The following is a 23,139-nucleotide window of genomic DNA, read 5'->3' as shown; positions in this document are numbered from 1 at the left end:
AAACCTTGGTGTTCATGGCCTCCTGCATTCTTCTAATTCCATATTCAAGACTGTATGTGGAAACTACAGTGGTATCTAAAGAGCCTATGGTGTCAACATTCTCAGGATCTAGAAACAATGATTCCTATCATGCCCTGCCTACGCCTAGAGTTTCTTTGGTGGGCAGAGGCTTGCCACAAAAACAAGAGACTAGCATTCACTCTACCCCCTGACGCTCAAACCCTAACCACAGATGCATCAGACTATGCATGGGGGGCTCACCTGGCAGGGAAGTGCATTCAGGGCAAATGGAACCCAAGTCAAATGCACCTGCATATCAATTAATAAGAAATGTTAGCTGTTCATAATGCTCTGACAGCCTTCAAGGACCACATTCTTCCAGGACAATTGATGGTAAAGACAGACAACGCCACTGTTATGTGGTACATAAACAGGGGGGTACCCATTCTTACCCCCTCTGCAGACTAGCCATGACATTGTGGAACACTGCCTTGAGCTACCAAGTACATCTACAAGCTCAATTCCTGTCAGGAAAGCTAAATCCGCTGGCAGACGGACTAAGCAGAAATCTCATGGACCCACATGAGTGGAAACTGGAACCAAAGATTTTCAACATGTTGACATACAAATGGGGGAGCCCAGATATAGACCTGTTTGCTTCCCCCCAGAACTACCAATTGGACAAATTTTGCACAAGGACTCCCCACAAACAAGCATGGAAAGTGGATGCTCTGTCCTTCAGCTGGAAAAACCTATCAGTTTATGCCTTTCCTCCTCTGCCTCTCCTCTCCAAAGTACTACTAAAGATCAAACAGGACAAACCAAGGACGATATTGATTGCACCTGACTGGCCATGCCAACATTGGTACCCCCTCTTGCGCAGTGTGTCACTGCTGGCCCCATGGCACCTGCCTCAGACTCCTACCCTGTTGTCTCAGCAGGAGAACCAGATTCTGCACCCTCAGCTTCAAACCCTGAACCTAGCAGCCTGGCTAATTACCTAATCTCTCCTTTACAATTCCCTCAGTAAACTAGTGATGGATATCATTTTAGAGGCAAGGAGGCCTAGTACTAGAAAATCTTATGCTATAAAATGGAAAAGATTCTGTGCCTGGAACCAGTCTCAGGGATTGAGCACAGCAGCGCCCAACTTACTTCAGATTTTGCAATACTTAACTGAGTTTCTTTACAAGGGCCTTTCTTTTTCCTCCATCAAAATTCACACCTCAGCCATTTCAGCTCATTATAACACAGAACCTCCCCTCTTCTCTAATCCACTGCTCAAGCAGTTCCTCAGAGGGTCCAAAAATTTAAGACCACACAGGAGAGCCCCATCTCCAGCCTGGGACCTTAACTTTGTTTTGGAGAAGCTAACTCTTCCTCCTTTCGAGCCAGCTGCTAGTGCAGATTTAAAATTCCTTTCTTGGCAAGCACCTTCCTTTTAGCAATCATTTCAGCAAGAAGGGTATCTGAATTACAGGCCCTTATGGCAGTGGAGCCTTTATCATCTTTCATGCGGACAGGGTGTTCCTCAGAACCAATCCCTCCTTCATGCCCAGTGTGGTATCCAGTGTGGCTCTTAATCAGTCCATTCATTTGCCAGCCTTCTTTCCTAATCCACAGAACAAAGTGGAGCAGATACTGCACTCCTTAGATGTGCATAGACAACTTAGATTTTACTTGGACAGGACTAAACCGCAAAGGAAATCTGAACTGCTGGTGACATTTGCTGCAGGGGCAGAGGGGAAGGCTATTTCATAGCAAACCATTTCTAAATGGATAGGCCATTGCATTAATTTCTGCTTTCTTTAAGCACCATGGAAATCCTATCCCACAGGGGATCAGACCCCATTCAACCAGGGCTGCATCTACCTCTACAGCCTTTCTCAGAGGTGTTCCTACTTGGGACATCCTAGAAGCTGCTACCTGGAGTTCTGTACATACTTTCACCAAGCATTACCATTTGCCTATTTTCTCTAAATCCAGAGCTGACTTTGCCACTGCAGTCTTGCAGGGTATTTTAGCTGGTCCTAATGTTATCTAAATTCCTCCTCCCATCCTTAACTTTGGGAATCTACCCAAATGTGATGACTGCAACAGTGAAATAATTGGAGAGCTTTACACAGTTATGCCGAATAGCATCTGCATTAATTCAGTTGAATATCTGGCTGAATAGATGTATGTACCAAATCAAAAGTAGTGAAATGTAAATTAGTTGTATGTCATATGTATGGTGATTAGAATTCTACAGTTAAAATTTGTGGAGGAAAGGTTCAAGTAAATCATATATAGAGAGAAGTACTCTTTATGTAGATTAACTCTTTGAGGTAAGAATTTTGTATGAAAACAGAATATTTATAACCATGTGTTCGTTGTTTGGGCAACAAGTTGTGAAATTATGTTTTGTGTACTGTATGTTCATTTTTCTCATGTAACAGTTTTTGGTTATTTTAGCAGTTTCTGTTGAGCATAAAAACAGATTAGAAGTCAAATAGCATTTCTGTTATTTTTTTGCTTCCTGTAGTAAAACAGCACCCTGTGTCTTGTCAGTGGATACTGCAGGATTTTTCCACATTCACCTAAGCTACCACCAACTTTCTTCATTCCCTGTGAAGGATGAAACTTGAATTTGTAGTGTATATGTCTGACAGCTTTCATAGGATTCTTTATTTTCTGCTACAAGGAACATGAACTTGACTGTGGCCAAGGGCTACAAGATAAAGAAGGCCATAATTGTTTCTATCCACAGTAACAATACACATGAGGTTATTGCATTTCTGCCCTAGACTTGACAGTTCTCGTTGGTGTTCTGTCAACTTTAGGTTCATAGATAAGTACTAGGCTAGCTGCCCTTGGGGGCGATTTAAGCCTAGCCAATTTCTCTTACAAAGGTAAGAATCGAACCCTTTCCCTTGTCTGTATGAGGTAAGCATTTTAGCCATTATACCAACCCCCCAACCTTGTGCATGCAATAAGAATAGTTTAAATATCACCTCGGGTCTCCCCTAGCAGAAGTAACCTGGTCAATAGAGGGATAAATGAAAAAAAGAAGCCTTGTGCTTCTTAGGCATAGAACCTGGGTAGTTAGATCACAGTGAAGAATTGCTGAAAGAGCCAAAAAATGTAAGGGGCTGTAACTCGGACAAGATGATGCTGATGTAGGTTCTGGAGGATGCTGTTCCCAAGTCCAGGTTTTGTTGAGAAATTTAAAGAGCCTTTCAGGAGAATAGGGAAGGAATTTCCAGTTGTAAATCCATTGCAGAAGGATTTCTTGACTATCATCTAATTTGAAAAGTACTTGCACACTTGTAATTTTAAGTCATTGCTTATATTATATAATTGTATTAGTAAACAGCTTGAGTAAGGCTTAGTACTGTGACTGTCACTGCTTCCACCCTGACAGACCATTATTGGGTTGAAACAGAGAATGCATTATTTTATATCTTACTGTAAGTGAGTAATTTGTCAGGAGACAGACCTAGATGGTAAGACTAATGTAATGCAAAGCCTGGAATATCATATTGCTATTAAATTGTATTGCATCTGAATTAGTTGCTCTTATGCAAGAAAAATATTTTTATACAGTGCCTTGCAGTTAACATGACCCTTTTTCTCATGCTTTAATTCAGTCAGAACTCAAAAATTACTGTTGTCTATTGAGTCAAGTCACGATGAAATTAGTACTGTAAAGCAGAATGCAAATCTAATCCCTTTCTCTTAAGGGGTGAAAACTGTTTCCATTTGAATGCAGTCAGGTGCAGAAGTGTGTTTCCACCCATATAAAAAACTTAAAGTTGTTATAAAAGGGAGGCACATAGTTTTTCAAGATGCTGTGTTTGCTTAATAGCAGATTTGTTTGTCAAGCTGTGTTACTTGCTATCTTTGCTGTTTCATGATGTTTCCTTTACAGAAAACTGGTGATCTATATGCTGTCAAAGTATTTAACAACATCAGTTTCCTTCGTCCTATCGATGTTCAGATGAGAGAGTTTGAAGTCTTAAAGAAACTTAACCACAAGAATATTGTCAAACTTTATGCAGTGGAAGAAGAGGTTTGTTAACATTCATATATTGTAATGCAATATTTTTGATAATTTTGTTTAGCCTTTCTGCAGACTTCTCAAGGTCAGTGTATTCTTTCCTAGCCAACAGCCCCTTTCCCCCACACTTGTAAAGATTTGCCATCACTTTCTCTACCCACAGTTCATCTTAAATTATAATTTCAAAGTTAGAAAGTTGAACACCTTAGTCATTTCCAAATTAATCTGAGACCAAAGCTGTGAATATTGAAATAACAGTCCCTGTGTTTTTAAGATCTCTCTAACCTCAAGATCACTGTGCCTTGTATTATGGGGAATGCTTAGAGATACCACAGTGAAGCCGCGATGGTGAAGTGGTAGCATTGTCGCCTCACAGCAAGAGGTTTTCCCGTTCGATTCTTGGCTGGAACGCCTTAAGTGTGGATTCTGCATGTCCTCCCCGCGGTAGAGTGGCGTTTGAAACACATGCGTGGAATGGACGTGCCTTCGTTGAAGGTTGGGCGTTGAGCTGGCACCTTGGCACCATAAAAATCTACTGCCAATCATAAGCAGACTTGAGTTCTGCTGTGGCGACCCTTAACCGGGAAAAGCTGAAAGAAGAACTTAGAGATACCGCAGTCTCAGGTGTTTCACTCCATTCCATTATGTGTTCATACACTGTCAGCTAGGAATTGTAGTCTTCGTATATTATGGTCATAAGACATTGTGGTCTTAAGGTTGTGCATTTAGACATGACTGTTAGGAATGGTTACCGTAAACCACTTGTAAGATGTTTTTCCCAGTAGATGTGCTAGTTTATTCACAGTCAGCATTTTTTGCATTTATCTGGCAATACAGGCTCAGTGAGTATCACGCAACTTAGTTGGCTGCAGATGAAATCTGTCTTATTAATATGAGGATGAGAAATCTGTTGTCTGATAAGCTAGGATGTCTGTCCCATTCAGTTGCTGTGTTTTGATTGCTTTATGTCACAGGTACAATCTTGACTAACAGTTGCAGTGGCCTAATTATTGGTAGTCTTCTTGTGGTCCTGAAGACAAGCTGAGTCAGTTAGCACCTTTCTTATTACAACTCCTAAATGAGACAAATTTGAAAACAAACCTTTAAATGATTTGCCACTTAACATTTCCAAGTGGTCCACTTCTGTCGAAGTAAATACCTATTCTAGACATTTCAATCCTTATCCTTTTCTAGTGCACTATAGCGACATAAACTGTGACCACCTTAATGTGAATTAACAACTTTAATAAATTCAAGTTTCATTAAAAGACCCATCAGTAACGGAGAAACTCACTATTACAGTTCATTAATTGAGAACTTCTAGACGAAAACCTTTAGACGAGCTGAGCTAAAGTGAGTGTGGAGAAGGCTCCTAGTTATATGGTATGAGGAGGTGTATCCTAATTAAATGCAGGAATAATGCTGTCAAGTGTTAGGCAGCTTGACATATAAACTTTCCCAGGCTACTAAACCCTTCCCCTTTACCTGTAATGTTCTGAATGAAGAAACATATCTAGGCTACAGCCTCTTTATGGTACAATTCCTTTAAATTTATTGTAAGTTACCTGAGCCAGTGACATAGAGGGATGCAGTCATAACTAATGCCCAGGTGACTTGAGTTTAATTAATGGCTGAGGTGCTTGACTGTGCATGAGGGAGGGAGTGCATGTGTTCAGGGCATTTGTGCGCTGGCTTTTATCTATCAGAGTAGCTAAAGGTACTAAGACAAGATTTTTTCATGAGGAAACACTAAGGTCTTTTGAGCTGGTTTAAGTACTTAGTGAGGCATATGCTGAAGGAGTAATAATCTCGTGATGGAACCAAGAAGGGAGGACTTCAACTCTGAACATTGCAGAGATACCACAAAGGGTAAGTTGTGCTACGTAATAGGATTTTCTATCCATGACCAAAATGTTGTGGTCAAAGGAGAGTTTTCTGTCTACATGGGTGGCCAAGTCTCTGATGTCTGTGTCAGATTCAAGTGGAATGTTGTCTTTATGGCATGTGGAGGTGATGGTGGCTTTTCCAATAAAAACAATACTGTATTTCTAAGCAATGAGGGTAAGTCCATGATTAGTACACAAAACATCTGTTGGCGTTATCTCTTGCTGGAGAATTTGAGTTTCAATGTGGGATTTAATACCCTTCCCACATTGCAATCTTCAATAAATTTGGTTAGCCACAGTTCCTTTATATTAGCTTTAAGTTTAGAAAAGTGTATACCAGTTAGCTAATCAGCGAAATACTTCCAGATTATTGTTGAGCTGTGAGAATTTATTAGTAATACCAGCGTGCTGGATAGTATCAGCAGCCTTGGCAAAGTTCTAGTGGACAGTCAGCTGTATGCCCTTTTTTCAAAAGAGTTACGAAAGCTATTAATAACCTCAGCCAAGCTGAGCAGCCGTGATATGCTTTGCTTAAAGCTGAACTGGTGTGTATTTAGGGACATAAGGTCACCTAAAGTGTTATTTGTTGGTTTAGATATAATATGTTCTTTAACTTTGCTAGTAATACTAGTGAGGATAATTTATGTATTTATTGATATTTGATGTCACCTACTGAAGTAGAACTGAGGTAATTTCTGGTGGTGTTGGCTGACGTACTGGCCATTAGCTGTTCTCTCACCACTTTTTTTAAAGTGAGAGGGACTAAATTTAAAATTCTTACTTTTGAAGTGAACATATTGGTTCTTTCTGTTTCTGTGCAGTAGGTGACGTTTTGCATAATAATACATCTGACGCATCTTCTTCGGCTGACAAGCGGAATACTGTTCATTCTAGTAACCATAACAAACTAGGAGCAAGACCAAAATTTTTTTTAAGCTCCGAAAAATAAACAAAGGCTCCCAGAACCAGAATGGTGAGAAAGAAAGAAAGGACCACTTCAGATTCCTCGACGGACAGTTAACACTACATACAGTTGTGGAAAATGTAGTAAATTTATCCAATTGTTTTAAATGCTGATCATATAAAAATTTTAAATTTGGGTTTAAACTTTGTACCAGCTAACAGAGCTGATATAAGCAGTACTCTATTAAATTAAAAAATATATATGTTGGGTCCTTAAATTTAAATTAGATTTTAAAGGTTGTTGAAATGAGTTCCAGTATTTTAATAAAGCCTTAATGTTATAATCCAACTTTAACTTACACTTTGAAGGTATTTGAAAATACATGTTAAAGACAAATTACGGCAATGTTGCATCATGTTTTTTTAAAAAACAAAAGGAAATGTAACTTAACTAAGAAAGAAAAGCATGCCTTAGATGAATTGAAAACTAACAGTAAACTTAATATTATGAAACGGGTCAAGGGTGGTACCCTTGTTTAATGGACCAGGGAAGGTATGTCAGCAGTACTGAGGGCATATGTTTATAGGTAGGTACTAGGCTATCGGCCCAAGAGCCTAAGTAAGCTTAGCCAACAAGGTTCCCTGGCTTACGCCACCCAAGAAAGTTAATTTTCTGTGCCCTTGTCGAGCAGAGCCACAGAAGTGATCCCTCAGGGTGTATTTCCTATTTCCCATCCACTCACCAAGATTTTTCTTGAAGAGTGCTAATGAGGAACTTTGCTTGACATAGTCGGGTAGCTTGTTCCAGAGTATAGGAAGTCTCTGGGACAGGAATCTGCCCATCCAGCATGTCTCGTTTATTGTGATGACACTGTTTAGGGTCCCTAGAGCGTGTAGCTTGGAAGAATTGGGATTTCTTTAGGTGTAGCATGTCCAACAGCTCTGGGTTTAACATAGCTTTATATGTTAGGCAGAGATCTTCTCAGAGTAGGCGATATGCTACAGAGTAAAGCTGGGGATTTTTGACAGTTAGTATAGGGCATCTGTTTGAGGCCAGTAATCCTCTTTGTGAGGTACTTCTGTGACCTTTCCAGCTGCTGCAGTTGTCTTGTGAGGTACATTCCAGAAGGGGCGTTGTACTCTGGAATGGGTCTAATGAGTGCCGAGTAGAGGGGAACAATGACCTCTTCTTTCCTGGATGTGAACCCTTTTGTGATGAGGTGTGCCACATAGAAGGATTCCCTGACTACTGTGGCGGTGATTATCAAAGGAGAGACTACTGTCCACCTGGGTCCCAAGGTCTCTTATCACACATTCGGTGTTAAGTAGACTGCCGTTTATGTGGTAGTTTATGGGTACGGAGTTTTTACTAAAGGGGATGACAATGCACTTGAGCTTGTGGCCATGGCTGTGACACCAGGCATCTGTCTCAATGAGGCCCTTCTGTAGGATGTCCACATCATTTGGGGACTCCACTGTGGCTACTAGTTTGCAGTCATCTGCAAACATTGTTAGCGAGAGGCCTTCTGTGTTGGCCTGTACTTCAGAGAAGTAGATACCAAACAGGAGAGGTCACAGGACTGAACCCTGTCGTACTCCACTTGTCACTATTTTGAAGTCAGATTTGGAGTCTGCAACTTCTACAGTGTGGATTCTGTCAGTGAGCCAGCTGGCAACCCATCTTGTGACGTAGGGATTTATACCTAATTTAGTGAGTTTAGCTATAATCCCAGAATGGGGGATGGTGTCAAACCTTGGCGAGGTCAGGATAGGCTGTGTGAACCACCTTACCCTCATCTACGGCTTTAGTGACTGCCTCAAAGAAGTCTGTCAGGTTCAGAAGGCATGATCTGCCTTTCACAAACCCGAACTGGGTGGGGTCCAATATCTTTGAGTTCCATGATAATACGTTCCATGGTCATGCAGTCCAGGCTCGTCAGGCTAATAAGGTGATGGTTCCCAGGGTAAGTGGTGGCTCCCCCTTTGTGGAGTGGGATAACTGTTGCTGTGCACCATGTTAAGTAATGTATATGAATATGAACAAGTTAATTTGAATGACGTCCACAGTAATTATAGAAGAATTTATTATTTTTTGTTTGAAAGTTTAATGAATGGTAACCTGGACAGGACCACATATGATTTTTGTAACAGTGAAAACCTTAGATTAAGGGTTTTGTTTGGAATACCCAAAGTTCACAAAAGCACCACACACACACACCTTTCAGACCCATTGTGTCTGCCCCCAATTACATTACCGAGGGGGTTTCTCTAGTGGTTGATTCTTTTTTAAATCCTTTGGTATGTAAACTACATTCCTATTTGAAAGACTCATGGGATTTTTTAAATTACTTTAGGAGTTTTAATGAAAATATTGTTTTTGATTCTGGAAAGTACATAATGTTTTCAGTAGATGTAGTATCCTTGTTCATATGTATCCCAAATGACGCTGGAATTGACTGTCAATTTCTGATAAGATTTTCTGGTTTTACCAGTGACCAATGTAATTTTTGTTAATTAGTAGCTGTTTTGTTGAAAAACGATTATTTTATGTTCAACAAGAAAATTTTTAAACAAATCAGAGGGGGTAGCCATGGCGTCCCCAGAGGCCCTCTCATTTGCAAATTTAGTCATGGGGTGGTGGGAACACCTTGTTTTTGGAAGAATTTATGAAAAAATACCATGTCAAGTTTTTCAAAAGATTTGTAGATTTATTTTTCATTGAGGGTGATCCAGACAAAGTTAATGAGTTTGTTTGTGGTTTGAACAATGGGTCTGATTTCCTAAAGTTTACTTTAGGGGGATGTTGGTTTGAAGGTTAATTTTGTGGATGTCTGTATGGAATGGTATATAAAAGGAAAAAAGTTTTGTAGTAGGATCAACTGTAAAAAAAATACCTTCACCAACAGTTATTTACATTACACCAGCCTGCACCCACAATTTATGAAGGATAACCTACAAAAGGGGGCAGTTCATTTGTGTGAGCCGTATGACCAGCGAAGATTCACACTTTCCATAAGAAGTAGAATTCATCATACTGTTGTTCATGGACAGGGGGTACAAAGAAATGTTAAGAACAACAGCAGGGAAAGTAATAGAAAGAAGAATGACACACTATCCACCCATACTTATAGTTCCATTCAATAACACTCACCAGAAAATGATTGGAACAGACAGAGGTGTCTATTGTAATTTGAATATGACTGGTAGTCCACTCATTCGGCACACAATACAAGAAAATTGGAAAATACTGAGGGAAATCAAGGTCTTTACACGACAGCTGGCATTTGTCCACAATTCGTGTACAATAACCATCACAATCTAAAATTCCTGTTTGAAAAAGACAAAGATTCATTTAGAGATGGACTAAACAACATGAACATGTATGTTCATATACATGTATAAATGTGGTAGCTGTAACATGTGCAGGTACATTTTAGAAGGGCCATTCATTAATTTTGACACATTTACCATGTTCCATTAGAGTTCTTGGTCATTTTAATTGTAAGGACAAGGGGCTAGTTTACGTAGGAGTCTGTTCCCATTGTACTGCTTTCTACATGGGGATGACAACACGATCACCTAGCGTAAGGATTAGAGAACATTATTATGACGTAAAAAAGAAAGATGTTAAGTACCTTTTATAAGCACACTTTAAGATGTCCTTATTACGGTAAGTTTTTGTTTTCAGTATTAGAACAAAAGGTTCACAACTTGAGATGTGGAGATTTTAAAATGGAGTTGAAGCAAAGGGAAGTTTTGTGTCAAATCAGGTTAAATTCAGACAAAGAACCTGGTTTAAATGATGTAGTTAACATAAAATGTTTTTTAAAAAATCGCAGCGTGTATTTACACAAGTAATCCACTTGGCATGTAAAAATGAGGGTGTCATTTTAAATGTTTAATTAGTTAATGATGTCACAATTGCCAAGTGATTTTTTTATTGGTTGTAGAAGTATTTAAACTGTATGTGTTTGTGAATACCTATGCGTCTGATTTTTTGATGAAGTTTTAGACGAAAGCGGATAATAAATGACAATTTACGCTAAAAACACATTGTCTGCTCTTGCTTTGGCTGTTTTTCCAGTTGTTTTGGTTTTATATGGGTTATATCCTGCCAAGGCATTAACAGCTGGACAGCTTTCAAAGCTTTCAGGGTACATTCCATGTCCTTTAACCATTAAATAGCCATGTTTTGACATTAAGCCCTTCAGAGCTTTCCTGCCATTAAGGAGTGCTGTTTTTGCAGCTTTTAGGAATCGATGGTCAGCTAATGCTGTTCCATTGCTCGGCAGATTAGATGTCCTTACATTCATTGTTGCAGTATTCTTTACATCTGGGATTCCCTGCCAAAGGTCGCCTAACATCCAGCCATTATACTAAAGCCTACTGTTGCTTTAAGGGTACACTCAACGTATACTTATGCTCCTCGCATAGCATAGGTCATAAAGGTGATGTCCGGATGTACCCTTCTCAGAATTTCTTTGCCACCAGTCTGAGTGCATCTCTTTATAATCAGTTTGAAAGCCTACATCCGTTACCGCCAGCTGAACACCTACTTCTGGTTTGCTAAAGCCGGGCTGCTGCAGAAAAGTACCCCATTGGGGTTTTGTTTTTTCTTGGCTTTTTTGTTGCTGTTAGGGGGTTAATGTCATCCAGGAAGGGTAAATGCCAGCTCAGGAGCTTTTCAAGACCATGTGACCTGTCCTATTTGTCAGGGTTTCATTCCAAAAACCCTGTGTAGTCTACTTTCTTCCCTGGCCTTGTATCTAGAGAATCAGTGTCCTAAGCTTCTCACTAAAGATACAGTGGAGGAAACTTCCCACACTGAGGTTCAGCCATTAGGGAAGAAGGTAAAAAAAAAAGGTAAGACCAGAATCTTTCACTCTCCAGCCTCTGTCGGGTGTTTCTTCCAAGGTCATTGAGAACCCGGAGGCTCACCTGGTTGTGTTTTCAGATTCCTTTGCCGTGACTGGAACTTTCAGGGAGAACCATGGTTGATTATTTCTGTGGGCCTAGGGGTGTTCCACAGATTCTTGTTAGGGAAAAGGTTCCTACTACGGTTATTGAATGCCATCCTGGGTCTGAGCCTTCTAAGTTTTATAGGGCAGATGTTCCTTTAAAGAAGAAACAAAAAACTAAGTATGTTTTTCCTGCTCCTAGGGATCCACAGAGCGAGTGGCAAGCTTTTACTTGGGGGTTGTTTAATGCTTTAATGGCATTTAAAACCTGCTCGGGAGGGTTTCTGCTCCTGCTCCTCTTTGATCTTCTACTACCCTTAAAAGGCCTAAAGAACAGGATTCTTCTAAAGAGGTGATGGATTCTGGATAAGGAATCCTAGACTTATTCTAACTAAATTCCTTCTCCTTTAGACTATGGATCAGAGGAAAAGAAATGTACCAGTCCTGATACTCCTTTTAAAGAAATTTCCTTTGGGGTCACAGTCTGTAGGATGGTGGAGTTTTTTAAATGGGGTTGTGCTCGGGTTTCTGACATCCATAAGAGGGATTATGAATTGCAGCAGATGGACTCTCCAAAATGTTTTGCTATTTCTCTGTTTTGGCTGCTTTTTCTAATGCCTCTAAAGCTTCCGATACTCTGGCCCATGCTCCCAAAAAGCCTGTAAGGTTTTATAGGGTGCCTGAGGATTGTACTTTTTTGTACAAATGTCTAGCTGCTGATCCTTCAGTGGTTTCTGTAGCCTCTGACAAGCTCTGTCATTTGCTTCCTTCGTCCAAGTTACTGCCTTCTGATAAAGACAGTCGAACCATAGAAAGGCTAGGTAAGTAGGTTTACACTTCAGCTACCCTGGTCTTTAGGGCTATTAGTTATCAGACCCATATGTCCGTGTATGTTCTGGCTTTTCTTTCTCAGGCTAGTCAGCTTATGCCTGACATTCCTGACTCTAAGGGTAAGGCTTCTGCTCTTTTTTTGCTAGTGGCTTCCTGTCAAGTGGTTCGCCTTTCCATCAAGTGTAGTTATGATGTAGCAGATGCCTCTTCTACTTCTGCTGCTTTTGGTTCTGTTATGAGGAGGTATTCTTCGCTTAGGTTTCAGCCTTTACTTGATATCAAGGCTAAGTTGATGGATGCCCTGTTTGATAATAAACTTTTGTTTGTGGAAGCAGCTGCCGGGTTGTTTAAGTCTCTTCATAAAGGGAAGGCCTTATAGGAACTCAGACATGTTTTTTTTTTCTCCTGTGCCTAAATTTCAGTGAGATTACCTCAGTAAGTCTTCCTTTGTTCATAGGTAGGTACTAGGCTACCAGCCCTAGGGGCCTGTACAAGCCTAGCCATAATGATTCCATGGCTATTGCTTCCCACAGATGTTTACTTTCCTGGACCCCGGTCGTGCAGGGCTACTGATGTGATCCCCGGGGTGAATTTCCTATCTCCCATCCAGTCATCAAGGTTCCTCTTGAAAAGGGCCATTGAGGCGCTCTGCCTGACATGTATGGGCAGCCTATTCCAGAGTATGGGGAGTCTCTGGGTCAGGAACCTATCCCTCAAGCATGTTCTATTCATTGTGATGACAAGGTTAAGATCCCTGGAGCATGTGGCTTGGAGGGATTGGGATGTTTGCAGGCAGTCTCATACCGCTTCTAAGAGCAAAAAGGGTGTCAAGTGGGCTCCACCTGCTAAGGCTACTCAGGCTTCAGGGACTCTGAAGTCTCCCTTTCCTGATGAACCAGGGGCTGTGTGACTCTCCATCCCTTCCCAGTCACATTCCTGTTTATCTTCACCTTTTTCTTTCTGTTCCTGTTTGGCTTCAGATCACTCAGGATTCTTGTGTTCTGTCTGTCATTTGTCAGGGGTATTTCATGGTGTGGAAATCCCATCCTCCTTTTATGGGCATTCCTCAGCCACCTCTGGAAAAACTTCTTTTTTTCAGAGGTTCTTTGAGATCTTTTGACTCTGGGTACTATTCAAGAGGTGTCTTTGTCCCAAAGGGGGAAGGGTTTTTGCTCTAGAATGATTCTAGTGCCCAGAAAAGAGGATATTTGGAGCCAATTCTAGACCTCTCTTATCTAAACACTTTTCTGAAGGTGGCATCCTTTCAGATGTTTCTTCACTCTGTTTCCTCATTTGCTCTGTCAGACCTGTATGATGTCTCTGGATCTCAAGATCCCAACACGGCCCAAATGACACATAGCCCACAAAATCAGTGTGCCACTCAACCTCAGCCCATAAGGCAAAACAACATACCTAACACACTAGTCATAGGTGACCCTATAAACAGGCACACTGATGTCCCACTCACCAGGCTAAACAAGGAGAAAGTTACTGTCAGCTGCCTGTCAGGTGCCAGGATCCGCCACATAACACACACACTTAGGGCACTTCACAAGTACAAATACAACTCTGTCATTGTCCATGTTGGTGTGAATGACCTGAGATGCACCTCCCTGGACTACATGAAAAGAGATATTGAGGAGCTCTCTGATCTTGTAGCCCAGGCAGGTATGACCCTAGCCCTGAGTAGCATCCTGCCATTGCCCAGAATGATGCCACTTTGACAATTGGCTAAGCTTCTGGTGTCATTCTAAGGGGATCCAGTATCTGTCTGCCTGGAACGACATGGTCTACAGACCACGATGCTTTGCCAGAGATGGCCTGCGCCTGTCACCCATGGGATTCCGGATGCTGGCTAAGGCTCTCGACACCCCTATAGTGCCTTTATTAGGCAAGGTTCAAATGCTAAATTCACCACCGTAACAGGTACAAGCAAGCAAACTCTGAGTAATGCTACTCATTGCTAGAAGTCTAAACCTCAAAATGCACTCACTCGAGGCACTACTTAAAATGCAGAGCATCGACATCTGTGCAGTGACAGAGACTTGGTTCAATGCTCCAGAGAGCACCCCTGCATTATCAGGCTATAATTCATACATCACCTTTCAGCCACCTAACCTGGACTGAAACACTAAAGGCAGAGGCGTGTCCATATTCATTAAGGATATCCACACCTCCAGGCTAGTTGCTCAACATAATGCATCTGAAATTATCCAAGTGCAAGTAACACTTGGCAAGACTGCAGTCCAGGTTGTAGCTTGTTACAGATCCCCCAGGATTCCCACTCTTCAGTTTTAAGATGCTGGAAAATATTAAGGTACAACCCAATACCTTAATTATGGGCAATTTCAACTACCCCACCACCAACTGGGAAAACTACTCGTGCACCAACTCATTCGCTCACTGTTTTCTAGAATTCATAAATTCCAATGCCTTTGATCAGCTTGTCCACACCCCCACCACCGGCAGCCGTATCCTGGACCTGGTCATTACCAGTATGGGTAACCGGTGTTGCACGCCAGAAGTCACCTCCTCGCTGGTCAGATCCGACCACAAGCTAAGCACCCTAGACATCCATATCCCACCCCCACCCCCCATTAAGGAAACTACCGTCATAAATTACTCCAAAACCAACTTCATGCTTCTTAAGACAGAAGTGGCAAACTTCACGACACCCATGCATATGGGAAATAGAGGTATGACTGCTGAATCTTACACAAATGCACTGTATAAGCACATACATGAGTGTATGGATCGTGCCATCCCCAACAGAATCAAGATGCTATCCTCCAAATAAAAAAGGAAGCCAATCTGGTGGTCCGCTGCCATAAACTCTACAACAGAAGGAAGAAGCTGTTGCAAAAAATAATAAAATCCCAAGATTGGAGGAACTCCCTGGTCAGCCTCGGCAAGAAGCGGAGATCCCTGATAAAGTCCTCCAAAGCTAGTTATGAAAATAAAATCACCACGGATTCCAAAGACAACCACAAAGAATGCTTTCATGGTGTGGAAATCCCATCCTCCTTTTATGGGCATTCCTCAGCCTCCTCTGGAAAAACGTTTTTTTCAGAGGTTCTTTGAGATCTTTTGACTCTGGGTACTATTCAAGAGGTGTCTTTGTACCAAAGGGGGAAGGGTTTTTGCTCAAGAATGAATCTAGTGCCCAGAAAAGAGGGTATTTGGAGACCAATTCTAGATCTCTCTTATCTAAACACTTTTTTCTGAAGGTGTCATCCTTTCAGATGTTGTTTCTTTTATGTCAAGAATCTCAATGGCAACACTCGGATCTGCTCTGTGCTACAGCACAATGGCACTAAATATACAGAACCAACCGATATTGCCAACATCCTGGCAGATAGGTTCAGTGCTAACTTTACCCCCCTTCTCACCCTCCAAAGGGCCCATCTTAATACCGGAAGAATGCAAAACCCCTGTAATCATGGATGAACAAGTGAAGACCGCACTCTCCAAAGCCAAGAACACAGCATCCATGGGACCGGACAACATCTCAGGCTGCTTACTGCATGAACTACAGAATGAACTGGCACCCCACCTAAGTACCATGTTCAATCATAGCCTCATCTCAGGCTGTGTGCCTACTGAGTGGTGCACAGCAGTGGTTATCCCGCTCCACAAAGGGGGTGCCACCACGGACTCTGGAAACTACTGTCCCATTAACCTGACGAACCTGATCTGCAAGGCCATGGAACGTATCCTCTTGGAGCTTATAAACAAAGACATAGGTAATCTCCAAACCCTGGACCCCACTCAGTTTCGGTTTGTAAAAGGTAGATCATGTCTGGCCTCCATTACAGCCAGGGATTTTCTGAGAGTTCTGAGTTTCATGGCATCCACCATCCCTATGCTTCCTCTGGCCAAACTCCACATGAGAAAATTTCAGTGGCTTCTGAAGCCAGTTTGGCTTCAACATGCTCATTCTCTAGACCTTGTAGTTCCTCTTCTTCCTTGTCTCAAAAAGGAACTTCTCTGGTGGATTCAGCAGTTGTCTCTAAATCCAGGGCTTCTCCTTCAGTCTCCTGTTCCAGCTCAGGAACTGTTCACAGGTGCAAGTGACTCTTCAGGCAGTTTTTATCCCTTCAGAGCAGAACATTGTGGCAGACACTCTGAGCAGGTAAATCAGTCCAACAAATGGATGCTTCACACGTCTGTGTTTCTGGACATTGTCCACCAGTGGGCTTTTCCTCAAGTGTAGATCTATTTGACTTTCCTTGAGCAGACAACTTCCTCAGTTTTGTAGCACAGTCCCAGGTCCTCTGGTGTGGAATGTGGATGCCCCCTCTTTTTCTAGGAAGGGAATATTTCTCTATGAATTCCCTCCCCTTCTTATTTCAAAAGTCCTGTTCAAAAATACAACAGAATGCTCCCAAAGTCTTGGTGACTCCCTTTTGGCTGTGACAGCATTGTTTCTCTCGTCTGCATTTAGCCAAGGGCAGTCATCACAAGTTACCTCACAGGGTGGATCTACTCGCACAAGACAAGGGGTCTCTCATCCATCCCACCTGTCCACTCTTCACCTGACACTGGGTGATAGGATGCTGATTCAAGATTCTGATTCCTCATAGACACCTTTTTTATGAGGATGTGCTGCAGGTCCTGCAGGAGGCCAGGAAGCCCACTAAGAGGAATTCCTACTTATCCAAATGGAAGAGGTTTTCTGTTTGGTGTTTCTCTCGTAACCCAGACCAACTTACTGTGGATATTCCTTTGGTTCTCTCTTTGTGTGAATTGCTCAATGCTGGCTTGACCTGTTCTTTCATTAAGGCCCACTTATCAGCTGTCTCTGCTTGTCTGTCTTTATCTCCTCCTTTAGCTTCCAGAGTTGAGGACAAACTGTTTCTAAAAGGCACCCTTCATATGAGACTTCCCAGGAAGCCTGATGTTCTTCGTGTTTCACTGTTGCAGTCATCACATTTGGGTTATCCCTGCCAGGGTAGCCCTTGGCCGGCCCGAATAATGTAGGCTTAGTATTTCTGCGTTGGTTGCTAACTCTTCAGGACTGATGTCAGGTCGTCAGTAGTATAAAGTAAGGCAGCTGACGTCGTTACAGCAGTCTTTCTTGCCGTGAAGCCCGAAGCAGAAGTAGTTCACACGAGTGCCGGTCGGCAGCTACCTGAGTTTCGTCTTCCGAATTGAAGCTGAAATCTTCTAAAGCTAATTACCCTGTTGGGGATCCTTTTTTCTTGCACTAACCAATGTCAGAAAAAGTTAACAATTGTCTCGCCTTTGGAAAGCAAATACCACACTGAGACTTTCATTCTTACTGCATCACTTGCTTAGGCCCAGACCACGACGTCCCCCGCTGTCGCTTCCGAGCTTTGTTAAACGCCAAAACTGTACATCATCAGACCCTTATTGTAGCTAGATATTTTCCCTTACAGTCCTTGAATTCCGATACGACTTCAGTAAGCCATCTGATGGCAGATCTTCTGAAAAAACTTAAAGATAAAGACAGAGACGGACCGCACAGGTCCAAACCTACCAGTGACGCTTCTGTTAAGTTAGTCGTCCGTTCTCCAGTCCTTGGTGAGGCTGTTTCGCAGCCCCTTATGCCCACTTCTCTGGATTCGCAGGCTGCTACCGAGACCCTTTCAGAGTCCGGTATGCCGCAAAACTCTTCTTCGACTAAAGATGGACCCAATATCAGGCACCTGCTTTCTTGCCTCAGTCCCAAATGCTTAAAATAGCGGAAGATGTTATCATGCTCATCAGGGGAAGCCAAGCTACCCCTTCCATAAGAAAGATCTGTTCCCTGTAGATGTTCTTCATGTTTCACTGTTGCAGTCATCACACTTGGGTTATCTGCCTGCAGGTAGCCCTCGGTCGGCCCAAATACCAGAGACTTAGTATTTCTGTGTCGGTTGCTGTCACTCCAGGTCTGATGTCAGGGGTATAAAAACAAGCAGCCGACGCCATTACATCAGTCTTTCTTGCCGAGGAGCCTGAAGCAGTTCGCATGAGTGCCGGTCTGCCGCTACTTGAGTTTTCGTTATCTAATCGAATTATCCTGAAGTCTTCTAAAGCAAAATACCCCATTGGGGATCCTTTTTTCTTGCTCTAACAATTGTCTTTCTTGCCTGCGGACAGCAAATACCACACCGAGATTTTCATTCTTACTGCGTCACCTGTTTAGGCCCAGACCACAATGTTCCTCAATGTAAGATTTGTGCCTTGCCCAACCCCCAAACTATTCATCGTCGGGCCCTTATTGTCGCTAAATACATTTTTTCTCGATCTCTGTATTCCAAAATGGCTTCGGTAAGCCATCAGACTACTGATCTACCGAAAAAACGTAAGGATAAAGACAGAGATGGACCGCACAGGTCCAGAACTGCCGACGTCTCTTCTGTTAAGCTAGTCGCCAGTTGGCTGGTACTCGGTGAGGCCCTTTTGCAACCCCTGATGCCCACTTAAGTTGATTTGCAGGTCTCAACCGAGACCGGTTCAGAGTCCAGTATGCCGTGAGACTCTTCTTCGGAACCTGTGGATGTGTCTACCTTGGATGGGTCCGGAGCCGGTCAGCAGGCACCGGCTTCTGAGGAAGTTCTTTCCACTACCAATATTTGACACAAACCGAACACTTCTTTTGCGTCTTAAGTTCTGTCTAAAACTACTGAGTTTCTAAGGCCTGTCTAAAACTACTGAGTTTCTAAGGCCAAGAGTATGCTCTACGCCTAAAAATCCGATGACCCAAACTCATGCACCTGCTTCCTTGCCACAACATCAAGTGCTTAAAATGGCAGAAGTCCTTATTATGTTGATTAGGGGAAGTCAGCCTTCCCCTGCTAAGAGAAAGAGAGACCTGTCCCCAGCAGCTTTAACTGATCAAGAGTCCAACTCTATCTGATTATGAAGAAATGCCTTTATCTACTTATGAGGATTCAGATGCAGAGGAATTTATTCTCTCTGCTTCTCCTGTAGAGGATTTTTCTTTTGGTGAAACCTTACATACTTTGAGAGCATTTCCACTGGGAATGCCAAGACTATCCTCAGTCCAAAAAGAGACTAAGAATTTCTAGACTTGCCACAACATAGGCCTTTAGCAATATCCCCAGTCCTGGATGTTGTGGATGATGTCTTTATGGAATCCAGTTTAACTCCCGATACTTTACCCCCTACTCCTAGGAAACCAAACCAGTACTACAGAGTTCCTGACTCTCACAAATTCCTTTTTCAAAAATCCTACTGCTGACCCAGAGGTCATCTCCCAGGGGCCTAAAGGTATCAAAGCAACTACAGCTAAGAATCCCACTTCTTCGGCAGGGATTCCAGAGCTTTAGACAGATTGGGTAAGAAAGTATACACCTCTGCAACTCTCGCCATTAGGGCTTTGAATCACCAGTTTCACATGCTAAAGTACCAGCAACATATTATGGAACTTAAGTAAAAAAATAGCTACCTTTATGGACTGTGCAGAAAATAAAGAATTACAAGAGCTTATGCATTCTGCAAGCCAAGTCAGCAAGCATACATTACAGTGTGGCTTTGATGCCCTAGAAGCATCTTGCAGGGCAGCAGTCACTGGTTCTGTACTGAGAAGGCATGCTTGGCTTAAGGAGCAGACCTTGCCAGACCATGTCAAATCAAAATTAATAGACACTCCTTTGAATAAGGGCAATCTGTTTGGCACCAAAGCAGGAGAGGTTCTTAAAAAGATGGAAGAAAAAGCTAAGTCTATGCAGACAGTCAAAGATTTATTGCAAGTACAGCCTCCTGGATTAGTAGGCATTGCCCCTCGAAACATTGGTCCTTTCCAGCCCCCTCAAGGCCATCTCAACTTGACCCAGGGGAAACAGACCCCCCAGACTACAGTCTCAGGGGTATGCAGAGATCTAAGCAATGGAGTGCCTCCACTTCAAAAACAGGAGTGCTAAGCCACCCCCTTACGGGAAAAATCCCCAATGACTTATCAACTTCACTCGCCACCTCTACCCAACTGCTTGTGTCCCTTGGAGGAAGACTTTCCCATCATGCAAAAAACTGGACTTCCATCACCAAAGACAAATGGGTCCTCAACATTGTATCCCAGGGGTACAACTTTTACTTCCACTCACTGCCAACCCCAAAAGGGTTCCCAGACCTTCCTCCAAACCAGTGGACAGAGGCACAAAACCAAGTTCAATCCCTGCTCTCTCTAAGGGCAATTCAACCTGTTCCTGCGGAACAGATAGCTCAGACTTTTCCTGGTACCCAGAAAAAAGGGCACTTGGCACCCAATCCTAGATCTTTCCATTCTAAACACCTTCCCGGTGATACCAAAATTCAGAATGCTCACCCTGCAGCAGCTTCTTCCTATGCTGGCCAAAGATGCCTGGTTAGTTACCCTAGACTTAAAAGAAGCCTATCTGCACATCCCTATAAGGGACTCATGCAGGAAATATCTTTGCTTCAGGGCAGGATCTATGCATTATCAGATCTCTGCACTTCCCTTTGGTTTAGCCACTGCTCCCAGGGTGTTCACAAAATGCCTGGCTCCAGCATTGCCTACTGCAGACAGAGAAAAATTCAATTTACCCATACTTGAACGACTGCCTGATTCAAGCAGGCAGAAAATGCTGTTGCAGCACCTGACATTTGTAAAAAACCTTCTAACCTCCCTGGGGTAAACAGTCAGCAAAAATAAATCAAAACTAGTCCCCAGTCAAAAGATTGTATTCCTGGGAGCAAGCTTGGACACAGCATCCCAGATGACATTCCTTACACCTGAAAAACAAGTCTCTCTGACAGACTACTTCAGTCAAATGGCCACCAGAACCCAGCTATCTGCAAGGAAAATCCTGCAGGCCCTAGGGTTCATTGCCTCATGCATCCCAACATTCTCAGGACCTGGAAACCATCATTCATGTCATACCTTGTCTAAGGACAGAGTTTCTTTGGTGGGCAGCAGCATTCAACCACAAGAGACTACCCTTTACTCAGCCCCATGCCGCCTAGGCCCTAACCACAGACTATGCCTGGGGAGCACACCTGGATGACAAGTGCATTCAGGGCCACTGGAACCAAAGTCATATTCATCTGTACATAAACCAAAAAGAGATGCTAGCTGTGCAGCACGCTCTAACAGCTTTCAGGTCACTACTCTCACCAGGACCCCTGCTGATAAAAACAAACACCACAGTTGTGGTACATCAACAAGCAGGGGGGAACCCACTCTTACCCACTCTGCAGGCTAGCCATGGCCCCATGGAACACAGACTTGGACATGCAGGTCCATCTGCAAGCTCAATTCCTGCCAGGCAAACAAAACTCACTGGCAGACAACTTGAGCAGAAATCTCCTAGACCCACATGAGCGGCAATTAGAGCCCAGCACCTTCAGCCTTCTGATTCAGAAGTGGGTGACCCCAGAGGTGGATCTCTTTTCCTCCCCCTGCAATCAGCAGCTCAGCACCAGGACACATCATAGCAGGGTCTGATAAGTGGGTGCCCTGTCTTTCCAGTGGGTAAAGCTCTCAATGTATGCATTTCTCCCTCTGCCCCTTCTCTCAGGAATATTGCTCAAGATAAGACAGGACAGACCAAGGACAATTCTGATTGCCCCAGACTGGCCATGGCAGCACTGGCACCCACTCCTGCGCAGCCTGTCACCGGTGCCACACTGGCACTTACCCCAGAGCCCAACCCTGCTCACTCAGCAGGGGGGACAGATCTTGCATCCGCAAATGCAAACCCTAAATCTTGCAGCCTGGCTTGTTCCTTGAATTCTCCCCCCGTGACCAGCCTAAGCAAGCAAGTACTGGACATCATTCTTGAAGCTAGAAGACCCAGTATAAGGAGATCCTATTGCTGATAAGTGGAAAAGGTATTGCTCCTGGATTCAGTCTAAAGGAGAGGGCACAACTCTGCCCTCCCTACCTCTAATCTTGGATTATTTAGCAGATCTACTCCACAGAGGCCCATCCTCTTCCTCCATTAAAATCCATGCCTCTGCCATCTCGGCACATTACAACTCTGAGCCACCCCTATTCTCTCACCCTCTCATCAAACAGTTCCTGAGAGGGGTAAACAACTTAAGGCCACCAAGGAGGGCACCCACCCCTGCTTGAGACCTTAACTTTGTACTGGAAAAGCTCACACTGCCCCCTTTTGAGCCTGCAGTGTCAGCAGACTTAAAATTCCTATCTTGGAAAACAGCATTGCTCCTGGCCATCACTTCAGCAAGAAGATTGTCTGAACTACAAGCACTTATGGCCGTGGAACCCTTCATTATTTTTCATGCTGACAGGGTCTCCCTCTGGATGAATCCTTCCTTTATGCCCAAAGTAGTGTCCAGTGTGGCTCTCAACCAATCTATCCATTTGCCAACCATCTTCCCTAATCCTCAAAATAGAGGAAAGGATCCTGCACTCCTTGGACGTGCACAGACCGCTCAGATTCTACCTGGGTAGGTCTAATCCCTTCAGGAAATCTGATCAGTTATTACTCAGTTTTGCACCAGGGGCAGAGGGGCAAGGCCATTTCAAAATGGACAGTTTCCAAATGGATAGCACACTATATCCATTTCT

The 23,139-nt window shown here is 43.1% G+C and overlaps 1 protein-coding gene across 3 annotated transcripts in view; it reads left to right on the top strand.

The window, feature by feature from the left end:
• The window catches only part of TBK1 (TANK binding kinase 1), a 3,544,425-nt gene that overhangs the window by 318,469 nt on the left and 3,202,817 nt on the right, over window positions 1-23,139 (top strand). For all 3 annotated transcript variants that reach the window (XM_044088041.1, XM_044088040.1, XM_044088042.1), the window contains exon 3: window positions 3,911-4,051. In XM_044088041.1, coding sequence (XP_043943976.1) covers window positions 3,911-4,051 — 141 coding nt within the window. The remainder of the gene's footprint in view (window positions 1-3,910; window positions 4,052-23,139) is intronic.

This window comes from Protopterus annectens, chromosome 11.part0 (genome assembly GCF_019279795.1).
Source record: "Protopterus annectens isolate FY-2018-M chromosome 11.part0, PAN1.0, whole genome shotgun sequence".
Taxonomy (NCBI): Eukaryota; Metazoa; Chordata; order Ceratodontiformes; family Protopteridae; genus Protopterus; species Protopterus annectens.
This window is presented reverse-complemented; position numbering and strand designations above follow the sequence as displayed.